At 40.5% G+C, this 26,365-nt stretch overlaps 1 protein-coding gene across 3 annotated transcripts in view; it reads right to left on the bottom strand.

Moving 5' to 3' along the window:
* The window catches only part of MBNL2 (muscleblind like splicing regulator 2), a 93,599-nt gene extending 70,503 nt beyond the window's left edge, over positions 1-23,096 (bottom strand). For all 3 annotated transcript variants that reach the window (XM_050891687.1, XM_050891704.1, XM_050891696.1), the window contains exons 1-2: positions 22,964-23,096; positions 85-934 (exon numbers count right to left, since the gene is read on the bottom strand). In XM_050891687.1, the coding sequence (XP_050747644.1) occupies positions 85-258 (174 nt within the window). In that variant the 5' untranslated portion in view covers positions 259-934; positions 22,964-23,096. The remainder of the gene's footprint in view (positions 1-84; positions 935-22,963) is intronic.
* Positions 23,097-26,365: the final 3,269 nt, after the last annotated feature.

Here is a 26,365-nt window from a genome sequence, read left to right as displayed (position 1 = left end):
TTAGTTGTAACTCATCATTTCACATTTTACTTTCAGTACAATGTAGTAGCATTTTCACTACACATGCAATTTTTTTTTTCTTACCTTTAAGGAATCAAAGCAGGCAATAACTCTTCCATTTTCAACCTGGCAACTTTTAGGGGGGTGTGCAAATTTGCATTCTTCATCAGAGCGTGAACAAGTTCCCCTCTGAAATTGCCTGCACACTTCTAATGTTAGCCATTTTGTATCTCTTACGGGAGCAACATTCAAAGCCATGATGAAAAGCTGATTTTGAATTTGTAAATTGCTGTCAAGTGACTTATGCTGAAAAAGTTTCCAAAACTAATGACAAAGGGAAGGGAGAGAAAAAGAAAAAAAAAAAAACCACAACAAAAAAACCAACCAAAAAAGATAACTTCAATTCCAATTGAAAAGAAAGTTTAAAAAAGTGGGGGACCATTAATGATGTCCAACACACACAAAGCAGAATAAACAGAGAAAGTTTATAAGTGAGCAGTCACTCATCAATCATTAAGTCCCACTTGTAGACTTTTGGCTGGGAAAAACCATGCTCAGTTGCATTTCTGTCTGTAAAACACGTGGGCTTGTTGATTGTATCACGGATGCACCAGTTTTAAGCCAAGGTCCTTCAATGCAATGGCACTCCTTGATAGAATAGTAGTTCTCTGACGGTTGCTTGCTGGTATTGATTACACAAGAAAAGCAATGCAGTCATTTGTTCATGTCCCAGGAATAATGATAATTCTTCTTTCTCTTTTTCTTCTTTCAGCTTCCCATCAACTAATTGGCAAATGGAGACAGCTGAGGTATCTTCCGCCAGGTGTAAGGTGAAGGCAATGTCTGGCTGGCAAAGACAGGATTTTGAGAACACGGGCGTAGCAGTCCTCGCTCATAAAAGTGACTTGACAAAGGCACTTTTTAAGTCACTGACCTGACAAAACAAATACAGTATCAGTTCACGTGCAACTCATTCAAATCAACATTATGAAACCTATCATCCCGTTTTATCAGATATTATAAACATACTGCCAATGCTCACTTGTATTTCTTTTTTCCAAACAAAATCAGCCTCCTTCGTGAAATTACGCGTGACAAGGGAATAACGAGTTGAAATACGTATTGCAGTAACATTCTAGGCAGCAATCCAAAAGTTGGGAATGACTTAAATAGATGAATGTGGCAGACACAATAATTAGGCATGCTGGTTGTGAAACAATTCAATCTAATGTGCTTAGCCTCCAAAACAATATACAAGAACCCGTTTCCATTAATTTATCATTTGGCCCTTTAGATCATGTTACTACATTATAAGCTGTTACTTGTTATTCATTCTTCCTTAGAAATGAGGATGGTAGTATTCTGCTCAGATTTTCTGTCTCTCCCTCTGTTTCTCAAGGGAAAAAAAAACAAAACAAAAAATTGTCATTCCAAAATTACAGGGAAAAAAACCCCTTCCATATCCAGAAAATAGAGTTAGTTTCCCTTTTAAGCTAAAGGCTGTTTCATAAAGGCTTCATGAAAGGGCTCACCACTAAGTCATCATCCTCTAATGAGTTCTTTCTAATATGAAGCAGTCTTTATCTAAATTTTCCTTTGATTAAATTAGCTTTCATGTACCTTTACAAATACATGGTTCCGCATCAAAATCTAAGACTTAAATATGGAACTTCAGCTATTTGGGGACTATAAAACACCTAGGATATTTTACAGATTAAACAGATCTGAAAATCAAAGGGTTAGATATTATAAATATTTTTTAATAAATGACTATATTTTATACACAGACAGCGAAACCATGGACATGATGTTTCCTTCTATTCAGTTTCAAAGGAACACAACTTTCACTTTGCAGATACCAGCCAGAAACAGTTGATGTATTATTTTTGTGCAAGAATAAAGAAAGGGGGAAGGACTGGAATAAGTGAGGTTTTAAAATGCATCAATAAAAATAGCTCTAAAACACACTGTCAGCTTTCCCATGCCAGAATAATTACCATTCTGTGCTTGGATTCATCTGATTTAATTGAAGTCAGTTTTGTTAGTAATGCAAGTAAGAATTACTCACACACAGTTTCAAGAACAGATCCTAGTTCTGACTTCCAGGTCTTCACATCAAAAGGCTTTTCTATTACTTAGTAACACTACCAGAAAGGGTTTTACTACGTGACTGATACCTACACCAAAATTTGCTACTGCTAGCATGAATAAAGGTAATGAAATGCTAATTGCTCAGAAATTCAGTTTCAAGTCCATTGTGCAATAAGATGGGTCTGGATGATATTTACCTATCTTTACCTGGTCATCAAGAATAACGAGTTGCAAGAGAATTAGTGCATTTTTTAATAATTCTACGCAATTGTAGTATAGTACAGTACATGAATTAAATAGTCCTCAAATTAAGTATTCCATTGATGTTGTCCCACAGCATCGATGAAGAGTGAGGTTAAGCTGAAAACATACGAAGAAGTGAGAAAACACTCATAAATAATGAAAAGGAAAGAGAGGGGGAAAGACAAGGAGCCTTTCCACAAGAGCTTGTTGAGCTGATAGCTTGTTGGGCTGATGATTTAGCTGGCTAAATGTAAAAGAGGAAATATTCTCCCTAGAGCCACCCATTCCAATTCAGAAATGTCAGTAACAGTTTTCAGTAATAGACGTAGGAGAGAGACGGAAATTTGGGGAAAAGGATAAATGTTATACCGCACACTGCTGAAAGTCACAAGTAGTAATACTCTGCCGGGCTGCATACTACGAAAATTGACAAAGTCATTTCTCAAGTATTAGGTGTTAAGACTGAAGAAAAGCAGACATTGCACGTGGCGGCAGAGCAAACAGCAGGCAGTATATAAATGGCAGTAGCCATGGTTCTAAAAAAATGTGCACAACAATCACATACGAGACTCATGAGACTGCAGCAAGAATTAATACCAAAAAGCATTTGGGGAGTAGAGGGTAGGAGTGAAATACAGCGTCATCCTGTTTCCTATCTTCTTACTACATGAACATTTTCTAAAGAAAGGGAAGCATGAAAAGTTTGCTTCAAAAGTCCACGTCTTGTCAAAAATAACAACACTATCCAATTTCTCAATAGGCATTGAGTGCTTCAGCAGTTTCTACTGATGCAGAGAGTCAGAGCCGAGACCTTTCTGAAGGAGGCCATGCCTTCAGCAGGAGGCAGGTGCGAACATGGTGGAGACAGAAGAATTTGGAGTGCATCATCCCTACCACCTACATGGCCTGTGTGTTCACGACCATATCCATCACGACCATATGGCAGCTGCCATACCTCCTCTGCCCATTACCTGCACCAGGAGGGTGAAGGAAGAGATGCCACCTGGAAAGCCTGAACATGAGAGGGAAGCAATACAAAGAGAAAGGAGAGGAAAGACAAACTGGGGGAAAAAAATTATGGGAGGAACCAAGGAAAGTAGAGTTCAAGATATGAGGAAAGAGCTCAAGAGAAGGAAAAAATGGGAGCAGAAGGTAGGAAACTGAAATGGCCGGTTGTAGAAGAGGAAGGAAGGGAGAGGCTTCATGGGAAATGAGGAAAAAATAAGATGGGTGTGGAAGAAAGATGGAGGAATGTGAACACTGGGGAAGAAAAGGGCAAGAAGGAATTTTAGAAGGAAAGCAGAAGAGACTATGGTTACAGGGGAAAATCCAGTGGTTTGGGTAAATAGAGGGAAGTAAATGAGGGAAAAGAAACATGGGATTTACAGAAGAAAATGTAATAATAATCCTCAATAAAATGCCTCCCAGGCCACAGGCCATTACTAACACCACAGTCCACCCTGACCTTACGTGTTGCAAAACCCACCCATATGGAGAACACCAGGGCTTTCAGCAAATGTGAACTCTGCTGTTCTTTCCAGTACTTCTAACTTCTATTTGTGTCCCAACATATCAGCCAAAGTTAGCTGTCCCGCCAAAACCAATGGGATCTCACCGGCCTACAGCCCTCAGCACCAACAGTGTCCCTTATCCAGGCAGAAGGTTTGCTTTTTGGTTTGCTTGGGGGTTTTGTTTAGTGTTTTGTTGTTATTGTCATTAATGATTCCAACTCAAGCCTACACTCCCCACTGTAGCTAAACAAACTACCAAAACTTACACGTTGACAACTGAGAAGCAAAATGTTCTTACTGAAGCTGAAGGAAGCACTCAACATAGTAAGTGTAAAAGAATTAATTTTGTTTGGTTTTTTACAACTATTGCTGTTTATTTTCAGTCTCTCACACACTTGCATCAATGGCATTGATCCAGAATACACATATACAAATGCAGTTTTTCATATGCTAAGTGAAATAAATTCATGGACATGTATTTGTAAAAACTATTTAGCTTCAGACCCCTCTTTTCAGATAAGCATCACTTCCCTTTTGCAGAAAGCTAGCAAGACATGGAGGAGTAGGAGGCTTTTGCCAATCTCATGTTCTCCTGAGAGTGGGAAAGAGCCTGTGTTAGGTTCCAGATCTTCTTGCGTTCTAAACCACAAAATCATTTCTCCTTTTCCAAGTAATTAAAAAAAAAAAATCCCAGTAAAAAAAGAATCCTTTTAATTATTAAACAAGGCAAAGCACACAGGCACTAGGAGCCCCCAGAAAAGGTTCTTGTTCTGAGCAACACTAGGCAGCCAGCATCTTGAGGAGTTGCAAGCAAGCACAAAGGCCTGCCCTATTACAAACCAGCTGGATCTCTCAGCTGGAAAAGTAGGAGCTCTTGCTATATACAAAATATGGGCTGCTCTGGTACAGTAGTTTTACTTATCAGACAGATTATGTGGCAATGGATTATGTAGTATCTGTCTAATGGAGAAGCTGAGACTTCCTGGACATGTTTATTCATGCTTCAGTGGATAATGTGTAGTAATGAGCGAAGACCTCATCTTCAAAAAGTCAACTCTGCAGGTGATGACTTCCAGTAAAGGAGCAGAGTTGTCTACATGGTCCCAACACAGATCTCTAGTGAAACCACTAAGTTAACTCAAAAGGCGTTAAAACAGTTTTTCACTTTACTCTTACAGAATTAAGCACTCTGTATTATTCATCACATTAAAATCTTCAGTAAGAGATGTCAAGACTGGTGCTCAATTTGTTGCTCCTACTGTCAAAGTTTATCAACATGATCCATATCTTTCTTCTATATATACACCAGAAACTCAAGAATTAAAAAGTTAGAAAACCCTTAATTGTACCTAAGAGGGATTGCACAGTTTAAAGTATACAAACTTTTCTTTCCCAACAAGCCAGAAGAGATGTGCTAAACACACTTAGCTTTACAAGTTTGATCATTTACAATGGTCTGTTTTAAAAATAAGGAATTAAAAAAAAACAAAAACGAAGACTCACTATGCTGTGGAAGCAGGGTGTTCCTCCTTTAGGTCACTAGCAGGGCAGAAACCTGTTGACTCTCACAATAGATTGCTGCCCAAATTCAGTTAAACACCTGAACTCAGGTGGGATAAAACTTACCTTCAGGACCTACCTATAGTCACCAAAATTGACCTGCTGGATACTCTAATGCCAAGAGAATGTCTTGAGAACTTAGTTTTCAAACCCAGCATGCATATACTGCAACTCTTCAGAGAGAGACTGTTAGCATAGCCAAACGTGGGAACGCTTTCAAGAGGACCAAGTCACATCTCTAATTCCAGGGAAATGGTACTGCCCAATTTTAAGCCCTTGACCGAAAGCAGGTTGCTGCTACAACTTTTATACGCTTACACGTAAACAAAAATTCATGTTGCTTACTTCCAGAAAATCATGTCCATAGTCTTAAATTCGCTTCAGGAATCTTTTAACAAAGAAACAAAACAATGACCCTGCAGTAGACACCAGGCACAAAGAATTTCAGGTTGAAATTTCAAGCTCTGGCTGGAAGTTGTAAGCAGCGGCAAACAGGCTCCCTACCCTTAGACACAGTTAACCGTAAGCATCATTGCCTTCATGCTCCACAATACAAGTTCATGAACCAGCAACGTCTTAACCACATATTACCTTAACTCAAATTCTCCTGACATTCCTATTTGTCCAGGAGATAAACTAATCTGTAAGAAATAATACCCTCAGTTTAACCACTCCCTTCAGCCTGGACTTAGTTTCAAGTCAGTGATTCTACCTGGGACAGGCAACGTGGGACAAAATGCAACTGTTCCCAGATGTCCCAGGACATCCCATGACATCCAAACACAAGGATTAACCAATGTGCCCCGCTCTACAGATGCATCTTCAGACTACTGACAAGCATTGTGTTCCTTCAAAAAGCTGCCGCTCCTTCAGCGGCTGACCACATTTGCAAGGGAAACTTGCTTTGCAGTTCACCATGTTTATAGCCAAAATCTAGTGGAAAGATTCCCTGTGTAAGTCTAATATGTAGGGATCCTTCTATAACCAGATCAAGTTAAGTATCTTGAACATTCACAATGGAAATACAGATATTTGAAGACGGACAACTACTGAACCCTCACCCTTAAGGCCAGGAAAAGGAATCCAAATCCTGCTAAGTTGTATCTCTTGTTTGCAGCTGCACAGTGGACTTCACTTTCAAAGCACTCAGGACACAGCCACACATTTAGGAGACACTGGCAGGTGCTTTAGTCCAAAAGATGGTGGGACTTTGCTTCAGTTTTTCAACTAAACCTCACTGTTACATTCTTTTAAATGTCATTTTTCCCCATTGTTTGTGCTTTAAATAGCACTCAAGGCCTCCGAACCGAAGAGAAGCTGCACACCAAAGGACGCCATGACCCCACGAGCACACTCCAGCATCACTTTTAATTCCAGCTACCTGCCATTTCCTTGACTCCCCCGCACTGCTTTCTCTTGCCCTCAGACCTCCTGCTGAGGAAAGCAAGGCTGCAGCTTAATCCTAGGCTAAAACTGGATCCGTTATGATCTGCCTCCCCAGGTGCAGAATAAAGCCAACATAGCAGCATAAAGCACCCTGCATCACACGTGCTGGCCAACTCAACCGAGACATGCCCACCGGCCCATGCCCCAGACCTGACGGAGTAAAGAGCAGAGCAGGCGTGACAGGGCATGATGGCATGGGCTGCAGCCCCGCTCCCTCCCCTGCACCCCACCTGCAGCAGGTCTGGCTCCTCGTTGCACGCTCCTGTAATTACGATGCTGTACCCCACGGGATGTGCTCCCTGTCCCTGGAAAGCAGGGCTGACTCAGTCATCACACGCTAATTTAAGCCTCACTGTGCAAAATCCCCCCCTAACCAATACAGAGAGGATCTTACGTCAAAAGACACTAACATGAATGAAAAAAAAAAAAAAAGTAATTTTACAGACAAATAATGTGACAGTCGGCATGCTTGTTAATCACATTTGAATAAATTACATTCTTAAAGAAAGAACACGCAAGAGATTTTCATGTGGTGGATAGGCTTTTCTCACTCCATAAGCCCACCAGATTAGGAAACAGGACCAGAAAGTGATGCAACAGCACAGAGGTGTCATTCATCAGTGAGTACTATGCCAACTTCGTATTCTTTTCTTGAGCCAATTTCTAACATTTATATTTTTGAGATGTAACCTAATACTAGATATTAGTAAGACTGGTCAATGTATGGTAGAGTTTAGTACTGTCTTCACATAGTTCAGTAAAATTACAGCATTAAAACCAGGATCAGACTTCTGGCTCTTTTCCGAACTGTGGTGAAGTCACAAAAAATAATATTCCCTATATTCAAGAAACAAGAGAAAACAAAACAGACTTCCATGAAACATCATCCATTCTTTGATGGCAAATATGAATGGAAAACCTTTCTGCCACCATAAAATTTTTAAGAAAAAACATTCAATTATAGTAGAACATGATGAATGCGTTTTCTCCTACAAATTTCAAATGAAACTTAGGAACATTTCTTTAATCATTTTAAGGGTTTTTTCCACTTTAAGATGTTAAGCAGCTTCCATTTGGCATCAAGCAAACCAGCATTGCTCAAATGAGGAAGAAGCCAGAACTGCCCTATCAGAGCAGCAAGCCCACTAGTTTGACCAGGCAACCGGGAGCCAGAAATACTAGAATTCTAATCCTGGTTCCTGTATTAATTCGACCTGAACTCAGCTGAAGTCAAAAGTGTCCTCACTTACAAAAGAACCATTATTTTATTTGGTTGACTTGGAGATAACTATTGCAACATCTCTCCTTGCCTGTTATACAACCAGAGATGAACACTTGTCAACTGTAATTCAGATGAACACTTTACACGGAGTCGATCCTATCTATTTTAGTTAAGCTGAGAGAAGTCCAGGGACAGGTTAGAAAACACCAGTCTGTTTTATTTAAACTGAGCATGACCTCCAAATATCAGTTTTGCTAAATGAGCCATATCCTCCTTGTCAAGATCACTAATGTGCCAGGTTCAGGCTTTTTAGTATGTCCCACACTATTTACAGTATGGCAATGAGCTTCTTATTATTGCCGGTTCACTTTGAAGCTGGCTTTACAATGTAGTAATGCTAATGTCCTTTGTCCCCGGGGAAGCAGGTGAAGAGGAAGGTGTACTACTGCCTGCAAAACAACAGACACGGCCTGGGACCTTTTCAGCGATCCACTGTACTACTTTGCTAATGGACCATGAAATATTTCTGCTGAACTTTAAATCTGTAGATGACTGGAGCCCACAAGAGTATTTTCTAACATCAAAGCACTTCGAAGTCATGCTGATAAAACCAATGCTCATTATGCTTCAGTTAAAATGCAATTGTAGAAAACAGTTTTCCTTCTTTTGGCAAACTTTTTTTTTTTTTAAACACAATGATATTCATCCCACTCCACTTAGCCTTCTCCTCCTCTCTTGGTCTGTACCTTCTCTCACAGTCTGTAACTTAAACACTTCTTGTTTCTAAGTCCAAAGAAACCTGATTTTATCCTCTAGGTGTATGAATTTCATACACAAAATCCTGCTCCCACCTTGATGAGGGCAAAAGCAATTTCTGTTTCTGTGCCTTTGCGAGCAGAGTTAATCATCCCCAGCAGCAATGACGTTATCACTTGGCCTCTTGTGGACACAAATGTTTTGCTTTTGGCAGACTGCACCACGTAACAGCTATTAATCAAATCCAGTTCCCCAGGGAAGGGTACCCCAGTGCATTAGGAGCTTCTACTCACACCCAGCCGCAGACATACATTGTATTTATTTTTTTTTAGGACTGTAAAAATATTTATAGAAAAGCGTGCTTATGTACTGTGAAATTTTTATAGACTGGCATGGAGGGAACGCGTGATCAAATGACTGTTCTCACCTGCCAAAGGACCGATAACATGCTGTTACATAGGAGCACAATTTAAAAGAGCTCAGGCTGTTGTCAATTTTCTATTTTCTCTACTCCAGTTTCGCACTAAGCCGAGAAGGCAGAACTCTTACCAAGGTATTTCTTTACGTGACAAACAGCATCCCTTTGCACTGAAAGACAAGGACAGGTCTGAATAAACCGAGGACTCTATGTAAATTTAGATATGTTGAACTCGCAAGCTGAAAATACGTTTAAGACTGCCAACAGCATTATTAATAATATACTCCAATAAATTACCCAGCTCTGGGAAGTTGCATGGCACATCCAAACTAAGCTCCCAAGGCGAGGGCAGCAAGAGCACTACCTAATGCTATTAACTCCGACCGCCTCTTAAGCACTAAACCCATTCTGCTGAACAGATTCCCTGCACAAAACCCAAGCAGCATTGCTGTTCTGAGATAAAATACCTGCATTTCTGTGCTGTTTTCTCCATTTGCATTTTACCTGAGAACAGGATACCAAAGTACACAAGGATGACTTTAGCACGTCAGCCAAAAAGTCCATCTTGCCCAATATCCAGTCTCCAACCACGGCCAATACCAGATGTCTACAGAAGACTGCAAAACCAGGGCAGGCAGAGCGTGATGATTTCCATGAATCTTCTCCCAGTAACCTGTAACTGATGTCTTCACATTTAATAGGGCTCGTTGGATTTTTCTTCCATGGATTTGCCCACTCCCTTTTTGAACACTGCTCTGTCAGAAGTGTCTTTCATCGTGTGCGTGGGAAGTAGGATACCAAGAGGGAGCCTGACTGATTTTCACAATTGTTGACAAAAGCCTGGACTCTCAGGAGAGGAGCGTGGATATGGAAAGAAACACTTCAGGACTTTGGAGATTTACAAAAATATGAAAACAGCAAATGGAGCTGGGGAGTAAGATGACTGATTACAAAACCCCTTAAGTAAATCCGTGGTGTTACTGGCTTTTTATTACCCTTGAATGGGTTAAACTAGAAGAGAGAACGTACCTTTTCCTTCCAGCGAAAGCGGAGCTTGGAGAAAAGCACTTTTAAAGCCTACCAGAAGAGGAAGAAACACCAAGAACCCTTCTTCTGCACCCCAAGCTGCATCACCTAGGAGCATTCCCAGAAGCAACGCTTTCTTAGTGATCCAACGGAGACGGAGGAAAACCCGAGAGCATGCCCAAAGGAGCCCAAGCGAGGCACTCCGATCGTGTTCTGCCAGACCCGGAGCATTTCACAACCATCTCAAACACATTTTGGAGGCAGCAACTCATCACAATGGGAAGCGCTTCCAACAGGGGGAAAAAAAAAAAAAACCCTCAATAGTGTCTTTACTTCTCAGAGGGTTGCCCAGGCAAGCCTTCATCAGCGTCCACTTTATCACAAGGATTCAATTCCCCTTTCTCCATTAGTAGCGCGCACGTAACACACAACAACAGTTTTATTTACTTCCAAAACTAAAGAAATCCTCAGGAAGCAGAACATATGCAAGTGCTTTACTTCTTACATATCTCTCAGGACATACTGCAGAGCCAGATTAAGTGTCTATGTCAGAATACTTTATATCTTACAGCAGTTAAAAAGACAGAACAGCAACCTAACTTTAAAGTCACCTATGGAATAGCAGATTGTTATCAAGTACCTTCAAAGGCAATTTAATTTTATTTTTTTTAAATAATGTTTTTATGCTAACATTCAGACAGCAAATGTTTTATATAACAGAAGCTGAAGTCTTCCACTAAAAGCCGTTTTTCAAAAGACCCTTCCCAGTCAAGGAGAAACCAGTAATGGCTTTTTTTGGCACGGCCCTGGAGAAAAAAAAAAAGAAGTAGTATTCAACAGGTTATTGGTCTCTTCTGAGGGTAGGTCGCCTTTCTGTGTTTTGAACAGAGAGATTGCTTCCTGCCTGATTATCTTTGATCCTCCAAGGCAAATAAAGAAAATATCTAATCAAGCTCAATGTGAAGATGACAGTAAAAGACTTTCTTTTCAAAATTCAGGCCATTTATTTGTCCACAAAAAACCCCAAACCAACCAACATTCAAAACTTCAGAGGCTACCTCTGTTGTGTTTGACAATACATAATGGAAATTTATTCTCCCTGGAATAAAACAGATTTAGTGAACCACTATTCTGTTGTCAAATAGGTATCATGAGTTCAGAAAGAGAATGCTTTTCCTCTAAAATTGTTTTTGCAACTGGTGGCAGAGAAACAAAGAAGAGCTTTTCTCAGAGTACTTGCAAGTTCTGGTGAATCTCTGTTTTCCTGGAAATCTTGAAAACTTCCATTTAACCCTGAGGCAAAACAGAGTTACAACTGGAAGGAGCACACAGTAACTGTCTGCAGATACTGCCTACCAGAGCAAACACTTATTTTTTTCCTGATCTCTAGGATGATGAATTTTGGGTTTGGTGTGCAGTACTGCTACTGACCTTCCTTTTTGCTTGAGCACTGATTAAGAAGCACTGACCCAATAAAAATGGGTCATATCGATCTGTTGTTTTAATTTGTGTAACACGTCTCCCTCGGTCCAAAAAGTTCACCACCCATTGCCACTTGAAGAAAGTTACTTTTTAACCCAGTTTCATTTTAGAATTTTTTTTTTTTTTTAATAAGTAACAGGAGACAAAGTACTTAAAACAACACACAGAGAGGATACACAGGAACAAACTTGGAAAGTTTATTAGCCTACAGTAAGGACATCGGATGAGTTCATACTCATTTTTCTGCCATGTGCATAGTTCAGTTGCCTGCAACAGTAAAAGGGGACATAAACTACATTCAGATTTCTGGAAGGCAAAAAACCAAACCTGCCAGTATCTTGTAAAAGCAACTTTAATGTGCAGAGCCTTCTTTTTCATTTCAGTTAGCTTAAAAGTTGAAAAGGGAATGGATTCAGGCAGCAACACTGACTGGTTAGGCAGCATTAGTCCAGTACTCCTAGGTCCCAGACCTAGGCATGTCCCTGCCTTAAATCAAAAATTTTCTCAATATTTAAATGACAATCCCTCTCTATTTTAACTCAGCTATTTAATATTGAAAGAGAGCAATAGGAAAAAAAGTCTTTCCTACTCTAACTAGGTCTTGCTGAAAACTTTCCTGAAGGGAATTTCAGCATCTCAATGCCTCCTCTGACTGAAAGGTGAAACTATTGGGGGGAAGAGTAGTATTTTATCAATATTGAAACAATTCCACCTCGACACTTTATTTTCATATGGTTGAATCATTTTATCGTAACTTAAATATTATCATGGATAAGCACACAGTTATTCAGGAATACACTGTAAATTGTATTTCAATAGGAAACTTGAAAAAGAGTTCTTTCATCCTTTGACACAATTAATTGCAATATTTTTGCAGTGAAAACTGAACACATTTCCCAGAAATGTTTTGACAGAGCACTTTTCCAGACCCTCTTCTACGATCTCTGCTTACCTGTAACCACAGAGATTTCTCCCTCCTGCTGGGGACGGCAGTACTGCTCAGCACAGCCTGGTGTTCACAGCGCTTCCAAAGCAATGGATACGTTTGTGACACTGAGTACAAGCAACTGGCTTTTGGCAAGAGAGAGTTTTCTGCTCACATTGCAGTGGAAAATTTGGACTGGTTAAAATAAGTCTCGACAGTTTTGTCCTTCTCAAAGGTTTAATTCATTTGTTGTACTTCAAGCTTAGTCCCAAATGGGTATTTAAAGCCACATTTTGTTTTGCACTGTACAATTTGTATTGCCTTGCACAACTTCAATGTTAATTTGTAATTCAAAAACTTCCTTTAACCCTGCATAAATCTCACATTGATAGACAGCACTATTTTTGAAAGATAATATTAAATTTTCTGTTACTAAGTCAAAAATATTTTTTATGCTATTTATTGATTTGGTCAAATAAATAACATCAACAACAATATTCAGAGATAAAAAATCATCCATGTATAAACATAAAAAGTGGACTGCTGCTGTTATGCTTACACACATTTCTGTTCAAAAAAACTACTTTGCAAAAATGGCTTAACAAATCTCTGTGTTGAAGGTGCCTCATTTTAATGTAATATTTGCTTAGCTTGTAAATAAGAGATTTTATATCTTCTAAGCTCCAGCCTATGTACACACACTGGCCCCTGACACTTGATGGGACTTCTTTCCATTTCATACAACATTTCCAGGACAAAGCAGGTGAGACAAAATCAAGCCAGAACCAGAAAAAACACCCAAACAAATTATCCAACTCTCAGTCAAAATTATGCCCTCCAGTAATCCTCTGCAACTTTATGGGCTGCAAAGTATACATTACCAATATTTGGCTTTCACAGAGATACCCACTATATTACAGTGCATAGACTCTTTGAAAACCTACTTGAAAGGCCCTTCTCCACGTTTATCCCTCTGCCCATCATCTGAAATAGTAGTAACCATGGTACCACTTTATAGCAACTGAACAGAACTGCCTGTCCACTACCAAAAAAAGCACATTATACTCTGAAAAGACAGAAAAGGGAGAGACTAAAAAGATGCAGTGGTATTCTAGTTTTATGCTTTTAGGATTTCTTATGAACAAAGTTAACTCAATTTACATATTGAGGTTGGGGTTTTTTTAAATTTAATTCTTATGGTTCTGTAAAGTTGGATGGAAATCCACAATTTAAGGTCCCAGTTTTTTTCTGGCTTCGTTATTGCCGAACATTCACCAGACGAGCAAGGTCCGCCAGGAAAAAATTTAAAGAACAATCCTGCTGATGCACAAGGCACAACGCAATCTAAATTTCATAACTGCAGCACTGAGTCAATACTGCCACACAAATAAAAAAGTTTAGTATTTTTAAATCAGAAAAGCAGAAACTTTCCTGCTGTTTCTAAAGTCCTATTTCAGGGCAATCATTTTTACCTTCCAGTGAAGCACTCCAAAAATGAAAACCATCATATTTACCTTTCCCTTAAGTGAAAAGTATGCTGGCATTTCAGTGTCTGGAGACAAGAGGGTTGAGATACAGGTGGTTATGTTTACCAAAGCAGACCATTACTACTAAGTCTGTTTAAATCTCATTTCTCTTTAAGAAAGAAAAAACACCCTATATCAATTCCTATGACAAGAATCCTCAAGTTTTAGGACCCACTACACAACCCTACTGCAGCACAGCTACCTCTCACCCATTTCACCGGAAGCCTGAAAACATTAAGTGCATTTCATAAAGCTTTATCACCTACAAGTATGTTTACAAGGAACTGTCAGTTTTTATTAAAGAGTACTATTCTGACAACTGTAGAGAAGAGCTAAAAAATACAAATCCTAAAAGCTCAAATTAAGCAAAATGAAAGCAAATGAATCATCTCACCTTTGTAACCTGATGATTGTTGTGGGACCTAGTTCTCGTGATGACATGAGTCTTGTGGATGTTAAAAGAAATTTAATTTAAAAGTGTAGCTACAAGTGCTAAGCATTTGCAGATGGCATAAAGACTGAAGTCAGAGCAGAAGTTCAGGGTCAACAAATTCTACAAGAGCCCCCAAACCCAACAAACTCACATTGTTAAATATCATGCTTTTACTTCTAATAATCTACCGTAATTTTCATAATGAAGTTTACCAACAGAGTTGTCCTCCTCTACTTTGCAACATAACCATAAACAATAAAAGATAGTTTGCAGTTAACATAAAATTTTTGCAAAGTCATACCTGAAGCCAACTGTGAAGAGTTACAAAAGGATCTCATGATAATGAGTACACTGGATGACAAAATGACATGAGAGTTTAACAAAATAATGCAGATGAGGGGAAAAACCGAAAAGTAATAAATAGTACACACACAACACTAGGTTCAAACAAGACACTACTACAGAGGAAAAATCTTGTGGACATTACGGGCAATTCCATGAAAACTTCAGCAAAATACTCAGCAGCTGATGGAGTATAAAGCAAGCAGAACATTTGGCAATATCAAAGGAAAACAGAAAACAATTACACTACGAAGTATAGTCATGGAGCTTGTAACTTGAGTGATAAATCAAGTTCAGATCCCCCTCATCTCAAAGAGATTACCTCAGAGCTGGAAAGGAGGAGAACAGCAACAGCACCATCCGCGCTATGGAAAGGCTTACATATACAAAGAGGCAACAGCAAGGCTTTTGGCAACAGAAAGAATATGACATTCATACAGACTGATGATGAGGACCACTAAATTTTGCCTAGGAGGCAGGGGGCACTCAGTGAATTACCAGTCGAGAAACCATACAAAAGACAGTTATCTTTGCATATGGCAAACAGCTAGAGTGTGAAGCGAAATGGCAGGTGATGTACTGGAGGTCAAAAATATGAACAAGTTCAAAGTAACTTTTCAACTTAAAAATCAGATTATTTAAATAGTCGTCAGAATCACAGATGGCTACTAAATTCAATGGCTGGGAAAGAAAGTCCTCCTCAGAAAGCCTCTCACCCCTTGCGACTAACAGCTAGAGTCATGCACCAGTCAAGGCACATACTGCTGTCCTTAGCTTACCCTTTTGCCTTCTCTGCCTCGGGACAGCAGTTCCTTACAAGCAGCCTAGTTCTGCAGCCAGGGCTGGCTACAGATCCATAGGTACACACTGATCCTCAAGCCCTCCCATGAGAAACCCAACACCTTCATCTCCTATTTCAAACAAACGGATTTCAGAGATGGTGGACTCGCTCCACTATCTTCAGGCACTTAAATGTGTCACTGGCGACCAAAAAGCGCAATCTCCCTCACCATCCTCGTGCCAAAGGGGAGACAGGCACCTCCAAAGGACGATTCTGAACTTGAAGGCACAGCTTTATCTCCTGGGGCCACCACAAAGCCACCAACCTAACCAGACAGACACATGCCCACAAAGACTGGCAGATCACACGAGCGACTGTGCCACCTGCTCTGCACTCCAAAGGGATGATTTACCAACTTGGGAAGGCAAAAAAACCCTCGCAGAAACACGTGTTTGTTCTCAGGCCACACTCCCTTGGCCTTCAGTGCTTGTGTCCTGCTCCTCAAGAGACTGGGGAGAGAAGCGGGGGACAGAAAGAGAGTAGGAAACCAGAGAGAGAGAGGAGATGGACTGGATCCCTCACGTCCTATGGACGTGTCCAACCACTTCCAGCTCCACAGGTGAGGTCCAGGTCCAGGAGATGGATTTAGTTCCAAGTATTGCTCTCCAGCCTCTCCCCTTGAGATGGATGTTGTGCCTTCTTACCATTTAAGACCTTTTACACCAAGGATTAAGCCGCCGGCTTGTCCCCTGCTGGCGTTTCCACTTCAAAGAGCTGCTACTGTGGATACCAAAGCCTTTGAAAGCGGCCTCACCACATAAAGTCGTGAGCATTAAATGAGGTCTTTAAAAAAAAAAAAAAAAAAAGCAGCAAAAAAGCAGCACTAGCTTTATAAACACATCAGTGCGGTCACTTTCAAAGCCTTTCATGCCTTCTCCACTGTGGCAAAGAAAATCTTAGGGTTTTTTGGCTTCCCCTGCCCCTTAAAATTATGGCAATAAAGCAATCCAGCCCCAAAGCGCATCCCAGCATTAGCAGAGGGGAACTAAAATACACATGGGAATTGTAAAAAAAAAAAAAAACAAAACCATGTGAAGCGAAAAGTTTTTAAACACAAGCGCTAGAGCTCCAGGACAGCGGCACGTCGTGCTGCCGGCGCATGTTCAGCATGCCAATAAGGACTGCAGCACTGCAATCCCCAGCACAAGCAGCCCACACACCGGCATCCTCCTCCGCAAAAGCTTCCCGCCAGCCGGAGGAGGTGCCCCAGGCCCCACCGCTTTTGGGCTGTGGGGTGAGGAGAAGAAGGTGGGAAAGCCAGTGTTGGTCTCCTCATGGCAGTCAGAGGCCGTAGCTGGGGATGTTGCACCACGGGTGAACACAGCCGTCAGGGAAATCCTGTACGTGTTATCGTAGCCTTTTAAATAAATAAAAGCGAGGCAGTGATGAAGTCCTGAATCATTAACCGAGTGCAGAGGTATACTCCTGCCAGCGACGGGCCTGCCCGTCCCACTAGAGGCACAGCCAGAGGTATCTGCTGACAAACCAGGGCAGCTGTAGGCTTGAAATATGCATATAGCTGCTGATAACAGCACCGCAGACGGTCTGAAAAGTCGGAAGGAGTACCCAAAAAAGATAAAAATGGACTAAAACTAGGCTTTGATATCCTACCAGACAGCCACTTCCCCCACCTCGACATCAGGAGGATTCTCCCACGGAGAGCTGCCGGAGGAGAGCATTAAGGCATAAACCCAACATGCTGAAAGCCAGCATTGAAAATCATCCTTCTGAGTGCTTGAAAATAAACGGAAATCTTGCCACTTTGCAATTTAAGGTTAGTTTTAGACTAAGTTCAGAACACGACCCATAATACCTATAAAGTACAAAAATCATAACAGATTCAGGAAATTGGGGGGCAGGTGGCTGAGCCACTCAAGTGTACATGAAGCATATATAACAGAGCATTTGGGGAAAAAAAAAAACCAAACCATACATAAAAATCCTCAGAAACGGGGGGGGAGCATTCAGCCTGCATAGGAGAGAACGCTAGAGGGTTTAAAAAAAAATTTATTTGCTAGGCCTCTCTCTTAGAAGTGCTCACACACAAAAAACATACTGAAAAGTTGCCTTCAGAATTCACAAAACGGGGGGGGGGGGGGGGGGGGAGGCATTTCTAACCAAGTCCTAGCTTCCTTCCTAAAACTACAGAGGGAAAACATTTCTGTATTTTTCCTTACTTGTATTCTCTAATTCTGCCTGTTGTCAGAGGCACTGCACTCTCTGCAGGAGAGAAGATTTTACAGCACATGAACCTCCAGACGGACCTTGTCTCTATTTATGAGTTCACCAATGTGCGACACCCAGACCTTCCTGAAACGCTGCTTATCATCCACTCAGAAACTGATAAAAAATTATTGATCTAAAATTTAAAAAATTAATAGACTCTGATATGAACCATCTGTTCCTATTTCTTGATCCATTTCTTAATGCAACAACTGTACCACTAAATCCCTCCTACTGTCTTTATTAGCTATTGGTTTTGTATTGCAAAAATCACAAAAATGAAAAATCATATTTTTATGAGTGTGTGTATATTACGTATGTGTATATGCATTTGTGGACATACACCTAGGTATAAAAATGGGGGGGGAGAGAGAGGAAAAAAAGGGGAAAAAATATAGAAGAGTGTGAACATGTGTGTTTATCCCTTTTGTTTACAGCTGAGCTCTTCTAACTTGCAAAGTTTAAGATATCACAAGCCTACCAGGTCCTTTGCCAGACTTAAGGCTCCAGGAATCCTACAGGTCTTCTGCAGAAGCGGCAAGCTGCATGCTGGCAGTTCTCAACAGCTTTAGTAATCATCAGTAGCACAAAGAGTCCCTTACATAATTAGTATTTCTTTGTGTTAGTTATAAGGATTTTGCATTTAATCTCCTGTTGGGTATGCTCTTCAATTTTCACAGCCCCAAAGTTTTCCTTTTTTAGCATGCCCAAAATACTGAACTAAGAACTTTACATCGCCAGCATTGTCAGAGGGCGAGCTCAGTGTTTTAATGGCCTTATTAAAAAAGAATAATTAAAAAAACCTGGGGAGATTAAGAAGTTGGCAGATTCTAGAAAGGGGCTGCATGATTTCCTTCTCCTCACGCACACTCTACCCCAAATAGAGCCAAAAAGTTTGTTTCTAAAAGACGACTTTGGACTCCGTGTATCAATAACCAACAACTGTCACTGCATTTGCTAATAATGTATAAGAAGATTAGTTTAATTAGTCAAGCAGTTAATACTACTATTATTTGAACTAGTTTTCAGCACTGACACCCTCTTGAAATGAGTTTTATTTTCCTCAGGCTATAATTTCAGCCTGTTTACAGACTAGTTACATAGCACTGGTTCACACTAGTTAACCATAACACATTGTATTAAACATAACATATCAAATTAGCTTCACAATCAAAGGCTGGAAAATGGTTTTAAAAAGAAAACAGCTACTAACAAATTCTAAAGCAAGTGATTTTATTCTCTTTTGCTACAATTTTGTAACAGCCATATTCATAAAAAAGGGGAAAAAAATCATTGGGCTTTAAAAAAAAAAAAGTGTTTCTTCCCTGAAAGAGGAAAAAAAAAAAAAAAAATCTTCAGAGTCAGAAATTTCTAGTAACGTTAGAAAACAAGGTCTCGCTAATAGATTTAAATTTCACATAATAGCTTAGCAATGTGTCTAACTAATGATTTAGGAAATTAAAACCGTATGTGAAATCATTAATGAGGAATTTCATTTAAACACTAAGTCTTTTTCTCATCTCTCGATACTATAAAAACTGAACATTTTACAGAGGTTTTTACAAATAAACACAGTATAGATTATTCCTGACATACTTGTGAGCAAGAGAAGAACATTCATTCACAGCAGAGATGAGTTACCAGACCTGAGTGCCTGAAATCCCACGTACCATTAAGAGCTATTTTCCTTGCTTGGGGCGGGGGGGGGGGGGGGAAGTATTTGTAGCATGCAATTATCTTAGATTTCTATAAAACATACGCTTACAATTGAGAACTTGATTTGACTTTATAAACACTCTATAGTCAAATACTATACTTCAGGACCTGTAACTGATTAGAAAATCCTACCTTAGGAAAATGAAGAAACTAATTCTAAACAGAGTAATTATTCCTTGAAAACAGACAGACTGCACACAGTAAGACGTTACCGTACTAACAGCTCTCATGAAATCCACAGAGCAATTAAGCAGAAAAGATACTACTAAATGAAAAGAGGTACCAGAATCTGGTCCAAAATACTTTTATTACCAACTGTTTACATAACAAATGTAAATACAGAATATTCACTACAACCTCCACCCTCCAAGACGAAAACCTGCTTACCTATCCATATAAAGTAGTAATATATATACACCTTGAGCAGGAAATATTTTTTTTAAATCCTTTTGTCACTTGATTGTCTGTCAAGAGCTTGATACTGTCCTGGTTTCAGCTGGGATAGAGTTAATTTTCCTCCTAGTAGCTGGTATAGTGTTATGTTTTGGATTTAGTATGAGAATAATGTTGATAACACACTGACGTTTTTAGTTGTTGCTAAGTAGTGTTTATACTAAGTCAAGGATTTTTCAGCTTCTCATGCCCAGCCAGCAAGAAGGCTGGAGGGGCACAAGAACCTGGGAGGGGACACAGCCAGGACAGCTGACCCAAACCGGCCAAAGGAATATTCCATACCATATGATGTCATGCCCAGTATATGAACTGGGGGGAGTTGGCCGGGAGGGGCGGATCGCTGCTCGGGAAGTAACTAGGCATCGGTCGGCGAGTGGTGAGCAACTGCATTGTGCATCACTTGTTTTCTATATTCTAATTCCTTTAGTATTATTATTGCCATATTATTTTTATTATTATTATTATTATTATTATTTTCCTTCCTTTCTGTCCTGTTAAACTGTCTTTCTCTCAATCCACGAGGTGGGGTTTTTTCCGATTCTCTCCCCCATCCCACTGGGAGGGGGGAGTGAGCAAGCAGCTGCGTGGTGCTTAGTTGCCGGCTAGGGTTAAACCACGACAGATACAAACTATTTGATTGAGTGATGAATGCAAATTTTCACTTTGGCAGCCAGGCATAGGGAGGATAATTCTATACATTGCAACCTCCAAGGTACAAAAAACAGCCACTTAAATTATCTGAAAGTAAGAGACAGTCTCGAAACACGAGACTGAAAAGTTTTCTCTGAAAGCTGTGCATGAGAATGGTTTTAGCTGCAAAAACTAAAAATTCAGCTCACATTTTATAGCTTGAAAAAGATTATTTGACTTGCTTCTAATTATCAATCTTTGCCTCACGTGCTTAACACGGCACACAAACAACATGTTTAAACATCAATAGTGATAGTTAGTGAAACATACATATCCATACCCCATGGATTTTTAATAATAATGCTCTATATCCTGACATGTGTTTCACTTGTTAGCAGAGTTTGAAATTCTCAGAAGACAGGAGGTTGATTTTACTTAGAAGACTGTAGCGTTTAAAAATAACCGGTTCATGAACTGAAGATGTGTCAACAACCTAGCTGCAGGTTTCAGCAAGTATTTAGCCAGGGAGCGGGGAAGCTGAATCAACCTCCTCTGAGCAGTCAGCTGTGAGGTGCCAGGAGGTGACATTGGGACTTTTGAGCCCATGTCCTGTACTTCTCCTTGGAAAAGGGGGATGGACAGTTGGTCTAGAAGGGCCTATTTAATGCAATACTTTTAAAACTAGTGTAACTTGTTCCTAGGATTAAAAAAAAAAAAAAAAAAAAAAAATCTTGAAACTTTCCCCAAAATTACACCACTGAAAGCTTTTCTAGGCAGTAAAAGGTTCTTTTACGTAATTTCTTCTTTAAGAAATTGATCTTCAGTCTCCCTCAACTCATACACTTAATTTTTGTACTGACATCCTATTTGAATACAAATATCTATATACAATGTTCATGGCTATTACAGGAGAAATAAGATGACATTTTCTTGCTGTTTCACCGTTAGTCTTGGGAAAAAAAAAGAAAAAATTTAAAAAGCTATATTATATACTGTACACATAAACAATGCTGCTATAATGCAACTGAAGACAGCATGTTAATTCAGGTTGCTAATTGGGTGGAATCCTGAAAGGTGCTGAGCACCATCAATGCATATGGCAGTCTAAGAAAGTTGAAGAGGCTTCAGCACATCACAGGACGAGGCAATGTCCTCAACCCCTCCCACAATATGACAGTCAATTTTGCTTCCAATCTAATGAATAATAATTAATAACTCCTCTATTCTTCCAGAATTTTACAGACTTCTGCCTAAATCACCCTTTTCCTTTTCTCCAGAGCACTTAACCTAAATCTTCTCCATTCCTTCCTGAGGCTCCTCCTCAGCAAGAAAGTTGATGTGCCTCAACACAGTGAAATCATTGCTCTAAAAGCCAGCCTGCTCATTAAATTATTCTGCTAGCCGTGTGTTCTCTCATTAAAAATGTATAAAGATCAGATAATTGCAGCACATATTATTAACCTTGTTTTCATGTACAGGTTCTGTTTTGCTGCCGAGACAAAGACCTGGAAAGGGCAGGGGAAACGCTCAGCTAAACTACAATAAGAAAAACTCTCCCCGCTTGCCTTCAAGAGCACAAGGAATCACAGTGCAGTCAAAAACGCCCGTACTTTTATAACGGGGTCAAATACTGTGATCTCGTTGTACGGCTCCTACAAGTCTAAGACAGGCAGTCTTGGCTTTAGTTAAAGCCTCCGATGGGGAATTATTTAGATCAGCCAGTCTAATTCACCTAAATCTTCAAACATATCTGCTATAAACTTCACAGATTTCCAGGTTGACTCCTTCTCTTTCTTAAAGCTAGGAAGCACTACCAAACAACAACCCAGCTAAAAATCCAATTAGGGTAACAGCACTTCTGAAACACACTGACCTATTTCTTTTTTTACTTGCGTTATTTTAATATGCGTATACTCACGTTCTATTTCTGAAGAGAGCTATTTACATTGGAAATTAATTCCCTTTGAAAACAAGTTACCATAAAATCCACCTATTGCACCCAAACAGAATATATTCACCAGAGAAACGTTGTTTCCCCGACTCCCCCAAGCAACACACAGTATGCAGCATACTGCAGCAAACTCTTTAAACATTCAATAAAAGACAACAATCCTCCTACCTTGTTTAGCCCTGTCTATTCGGCACATTCCCAATGTGAACAGGAACATCTGATATAAACAAACAGCCGTATCTTTCCCATCGCATCATGGTAAGTAATTTTCACATGAAACGATGAGCAGCCCATAACATTTTTTTTTCTTTTTTTTCCCCCCCCCCCCCTTCTTCACGCTCAGAAAGCCTTGTGCCTTATCTGGGGATTTTTCCTCAGATGATGAAGCAAAGACACAGCCTAAACTCTGTTGCTGAAAGACTGCAGCTCTTCCTTCTCCCAGAGCCCTCCCAGCATATGGCAGCCAATCACACCCAGCTTCGTCAGCCCTACTGCTCTTAAACCGATCCTAACGGGATGATTGACATGGCAACACAGCACTTCTAATGTGTAAAAACAACGCATTCATACTGATGAACCAGGAATTTCCCTCGCACAGGAAAGCAGTTTTACTGGCGAGGTAAAGCGATACCTCCATGAAATAACATACGCAGCAAAAGCAAACAACTCCCCCTCCACTGCAACAGCAGCTACACCATTTCTTGCACAAGGATTTTTGAAGCTTTTGCTAATCGTAAATGCTTGCACAAACAGCATTTCCAAAATTGCAGAACTGCAATGATGCTGTTTTGGTTGTAAAGGTGAGCTGTGCACCATAAACCAAACAATCTAGCCTTTATTTTAACACGCAGCCAAAACACACTCCAATTCAGGCAGTAATATTCTCATTTTAACACTGCATAATCTTACGCACAGTGTTTGCATTTAACAGCAATACACACATAAAGTCTTTCTACATATTTGAGACCGGTTGTCAGGGACTGCAGGTATGGGATGCTTCTCGATGAAAACATAATCTATATGACGGTGTTTTAATATCCTTGGCAGACAAATCACATCAGCAGCATCTAAACTGCGGTTCGTGTGATTAGCTTACAACTGATGTTCATTTGTATCAAGGTTCTGGCATAAAGACTAGGATACCAGTTGCCATTTTCAAGTCAATCTGTGGGCAGCTTGATACGCTTGGTACGCAAGGTCTGCTGTCAACCAGTTTTCCCACAAATTTTGCTGAAGTTTTAAAACAAGAGAACAAAGCAGCCAAGGATTATTGAACAAGAGTTCCAATTAAGAAAAATACAAAAAGGAGCTTAAGCTGAAAGTCAATCTTTATCCAGAAAGGGATAAAGATTGCAGTGCAATACTACTTTAGACAGCAGTTTATGCACTTTAAGGCATTACATAAAAAAATGTGTAAATTGTGTTTAAAATTCCACTAAAAGTTTAGAAATATGAATAGACAAGACGAAAACAAAGCGCTCATTCACTGGCAGCTCTGTCCCAAGGCCCCATTGTTTCCTATGGACTGTTTTGCATATTATAAACATGGCTTCCCAACAATCCATTATTCCTCTGTCCCGCAAGCAAAAACTCTCCTTCGGGCTCCACCATCTCCCAGTCAATTTTTGAAAACCCTGCCCTCCCTGGCATGGCTGAAATGCGCTCCTGCTGAGGAGGCTCCTGCCAGCCAGCCCTTGCTCTCTGCTCAATCACCTCCTCCACTCTGCACTATTCTGCCCTTTACAAAAAAACAAACCAAAACAAACTCCCCAAAAAACCCAATAGTTGATTCTGGTGGGTCTCGAGAGACCCTGGGGACAGGGGTGGTAACTCCATCCGTTATTAAGATGGCCTGGTGCATCTCATCGGTATTTTCCACATTCTTTTGACTTTGCCAAACTCAAGCTGCCCATGTTAAAAATTTTCCATGCTGGACATCTGCTGCAGGATTTATTTACTTTTCTGCCAAAACACAGTTTGCCCATTTCTGAGATAGCCTAGACAAAAACAGGTTGCTCTGCCACCCTTGTAACTCACTCACCAGGGAACTCTGGCTCCCCTGCCCATGTCGGGGCAGTCTTGAAATTTGGCAGTGCTGATCCCTTGCTTTTTTGGTTGTTTTTTTTGTCAAATCAAGGCTGCGTTTTTTGCTATACTTATGAAAATATTTTCCTATTTGACAAAGCTTTAAAACCTGCTAGAATTCAGCTGACACACACCATCTTTTTAATTTTTTTTCTGATCCCTACAGTGCAAACCTCAGAAAATGTTCTGCAGTAAGCGTCCACCGCCTCCTCCAGCCATCCGTCTGTATGCGGCTGGAAAGGCACCAGCTCCACAGTGCGACTGAGCATGTAATGGGCTCAAGTTACAGGAGATTAGCAGGATTTCCCCTGTAACTGCTGCTCCCATCTGCCAGAGACCAGACATTGGAGCTGACAGCAGGAAGACAACCTCGCCTGTTGCTTTCATGACCCTTCGGCTGGTGCCCCACGGACGTGCAGGAGACAGGCTCTTGAGAGCGCACGGCAGAGGGGATGTGGGAAAGGTCAGGCGGACCAAAACACGACATGAAGCTGGGCAGAAGAGGGAGAGACAGCGATGAGAGAGAAAGGGAGGAAGAGACGCAAGAGCCAGAATCTGGAAATCCTGGGTCTGGTCAAGCAGAAGGTTACAACAAGGAAGAAGATGGTGCCAAAGCTGGACGAGGAGCTGGGGAGAGTAAGTGGCACAGGCACCACCAGTCAACAGGAGCCAGCCACCCTCCCCATGGACCACAAGCACGTTCATCTGGCAACATGCGCTGAGAGCTTTTGCAGTCCATTAGTTTGCTTCTAAAGATGGAGGAAACTTGCAAGTTACCTCAAAAAAAAACCCCAAAACAAAACCGCAAACCCAAGACAAGTCACTAACACAACCCCCCAAAAGGTGAGGGTTCAGCACTGCCTGCACAACCCTATTTCAGTGCCACCGCTTCATAGTGCATACGCCAGTCTTCAACAACTGCAGAGCTTCAAACAGGAGTGAGGTGCTCCCAGATATCATTCCTAGGACTCTCGAATCATGAACGCAAAACTAGCAGCCATGCGCCCACCCAGCTCCTCATGTGGGTTATTACGTTTTAGTTCCTCCCTTGCCAAGGATCAGAAGCCCCTCAACTCAATAGGGCGTGCTGAAAATAAATCACATCACATTTGTGAACCCTTCAGCTAGGCCCCACCAAAAAGCTCAAGAGAAAATGTATGATCTTTCTCAAAAATGGTGCTTGAGTAGTGTGCAGCAAATAAGGCATGAGTTCATGGACTGAAGAAAAACAGATTTTTAAAAATACCTGCTCTGTGCATTGAGGAGTGAGGAGTTCCAAAGTGACTGATCTCAAATTGAGATGTGCCCATGCGCCCATTCATTTTTCACATCAGTTACAAAGAAAAAGGCCAGGATTTCAATTTTCAGGCCAATTTATACAATTGTATTATATATTTAATTGCAAAATGACATCATCTTAAAGAAGCTGAGAATTCAGATGTCAAACACAACAAAGAATAACAAATATAGGTAAATCCCCAACTC

The sequence above is a fragment of the Gymnogyps californianus genome, chromosome 1 (genome assembly GCF_018139145.2).
Source record: "Gymnogyps californianus isolate 813 chromosome 1, ASM1813914v2, whole genome shotgun sequence".
NCBI classification, from domain to species: domain Eukaryota; kingdom Metazoa; phylum Chordata; class Aves; order Accipitriformes; family Cathartidae; genus Gymnogyps; species Gymnogyps californianus.
Note: the sequence above shows the minus strand (reverse complement) of the source record. Positions and strands in the feature narration are given on the sequence as shown.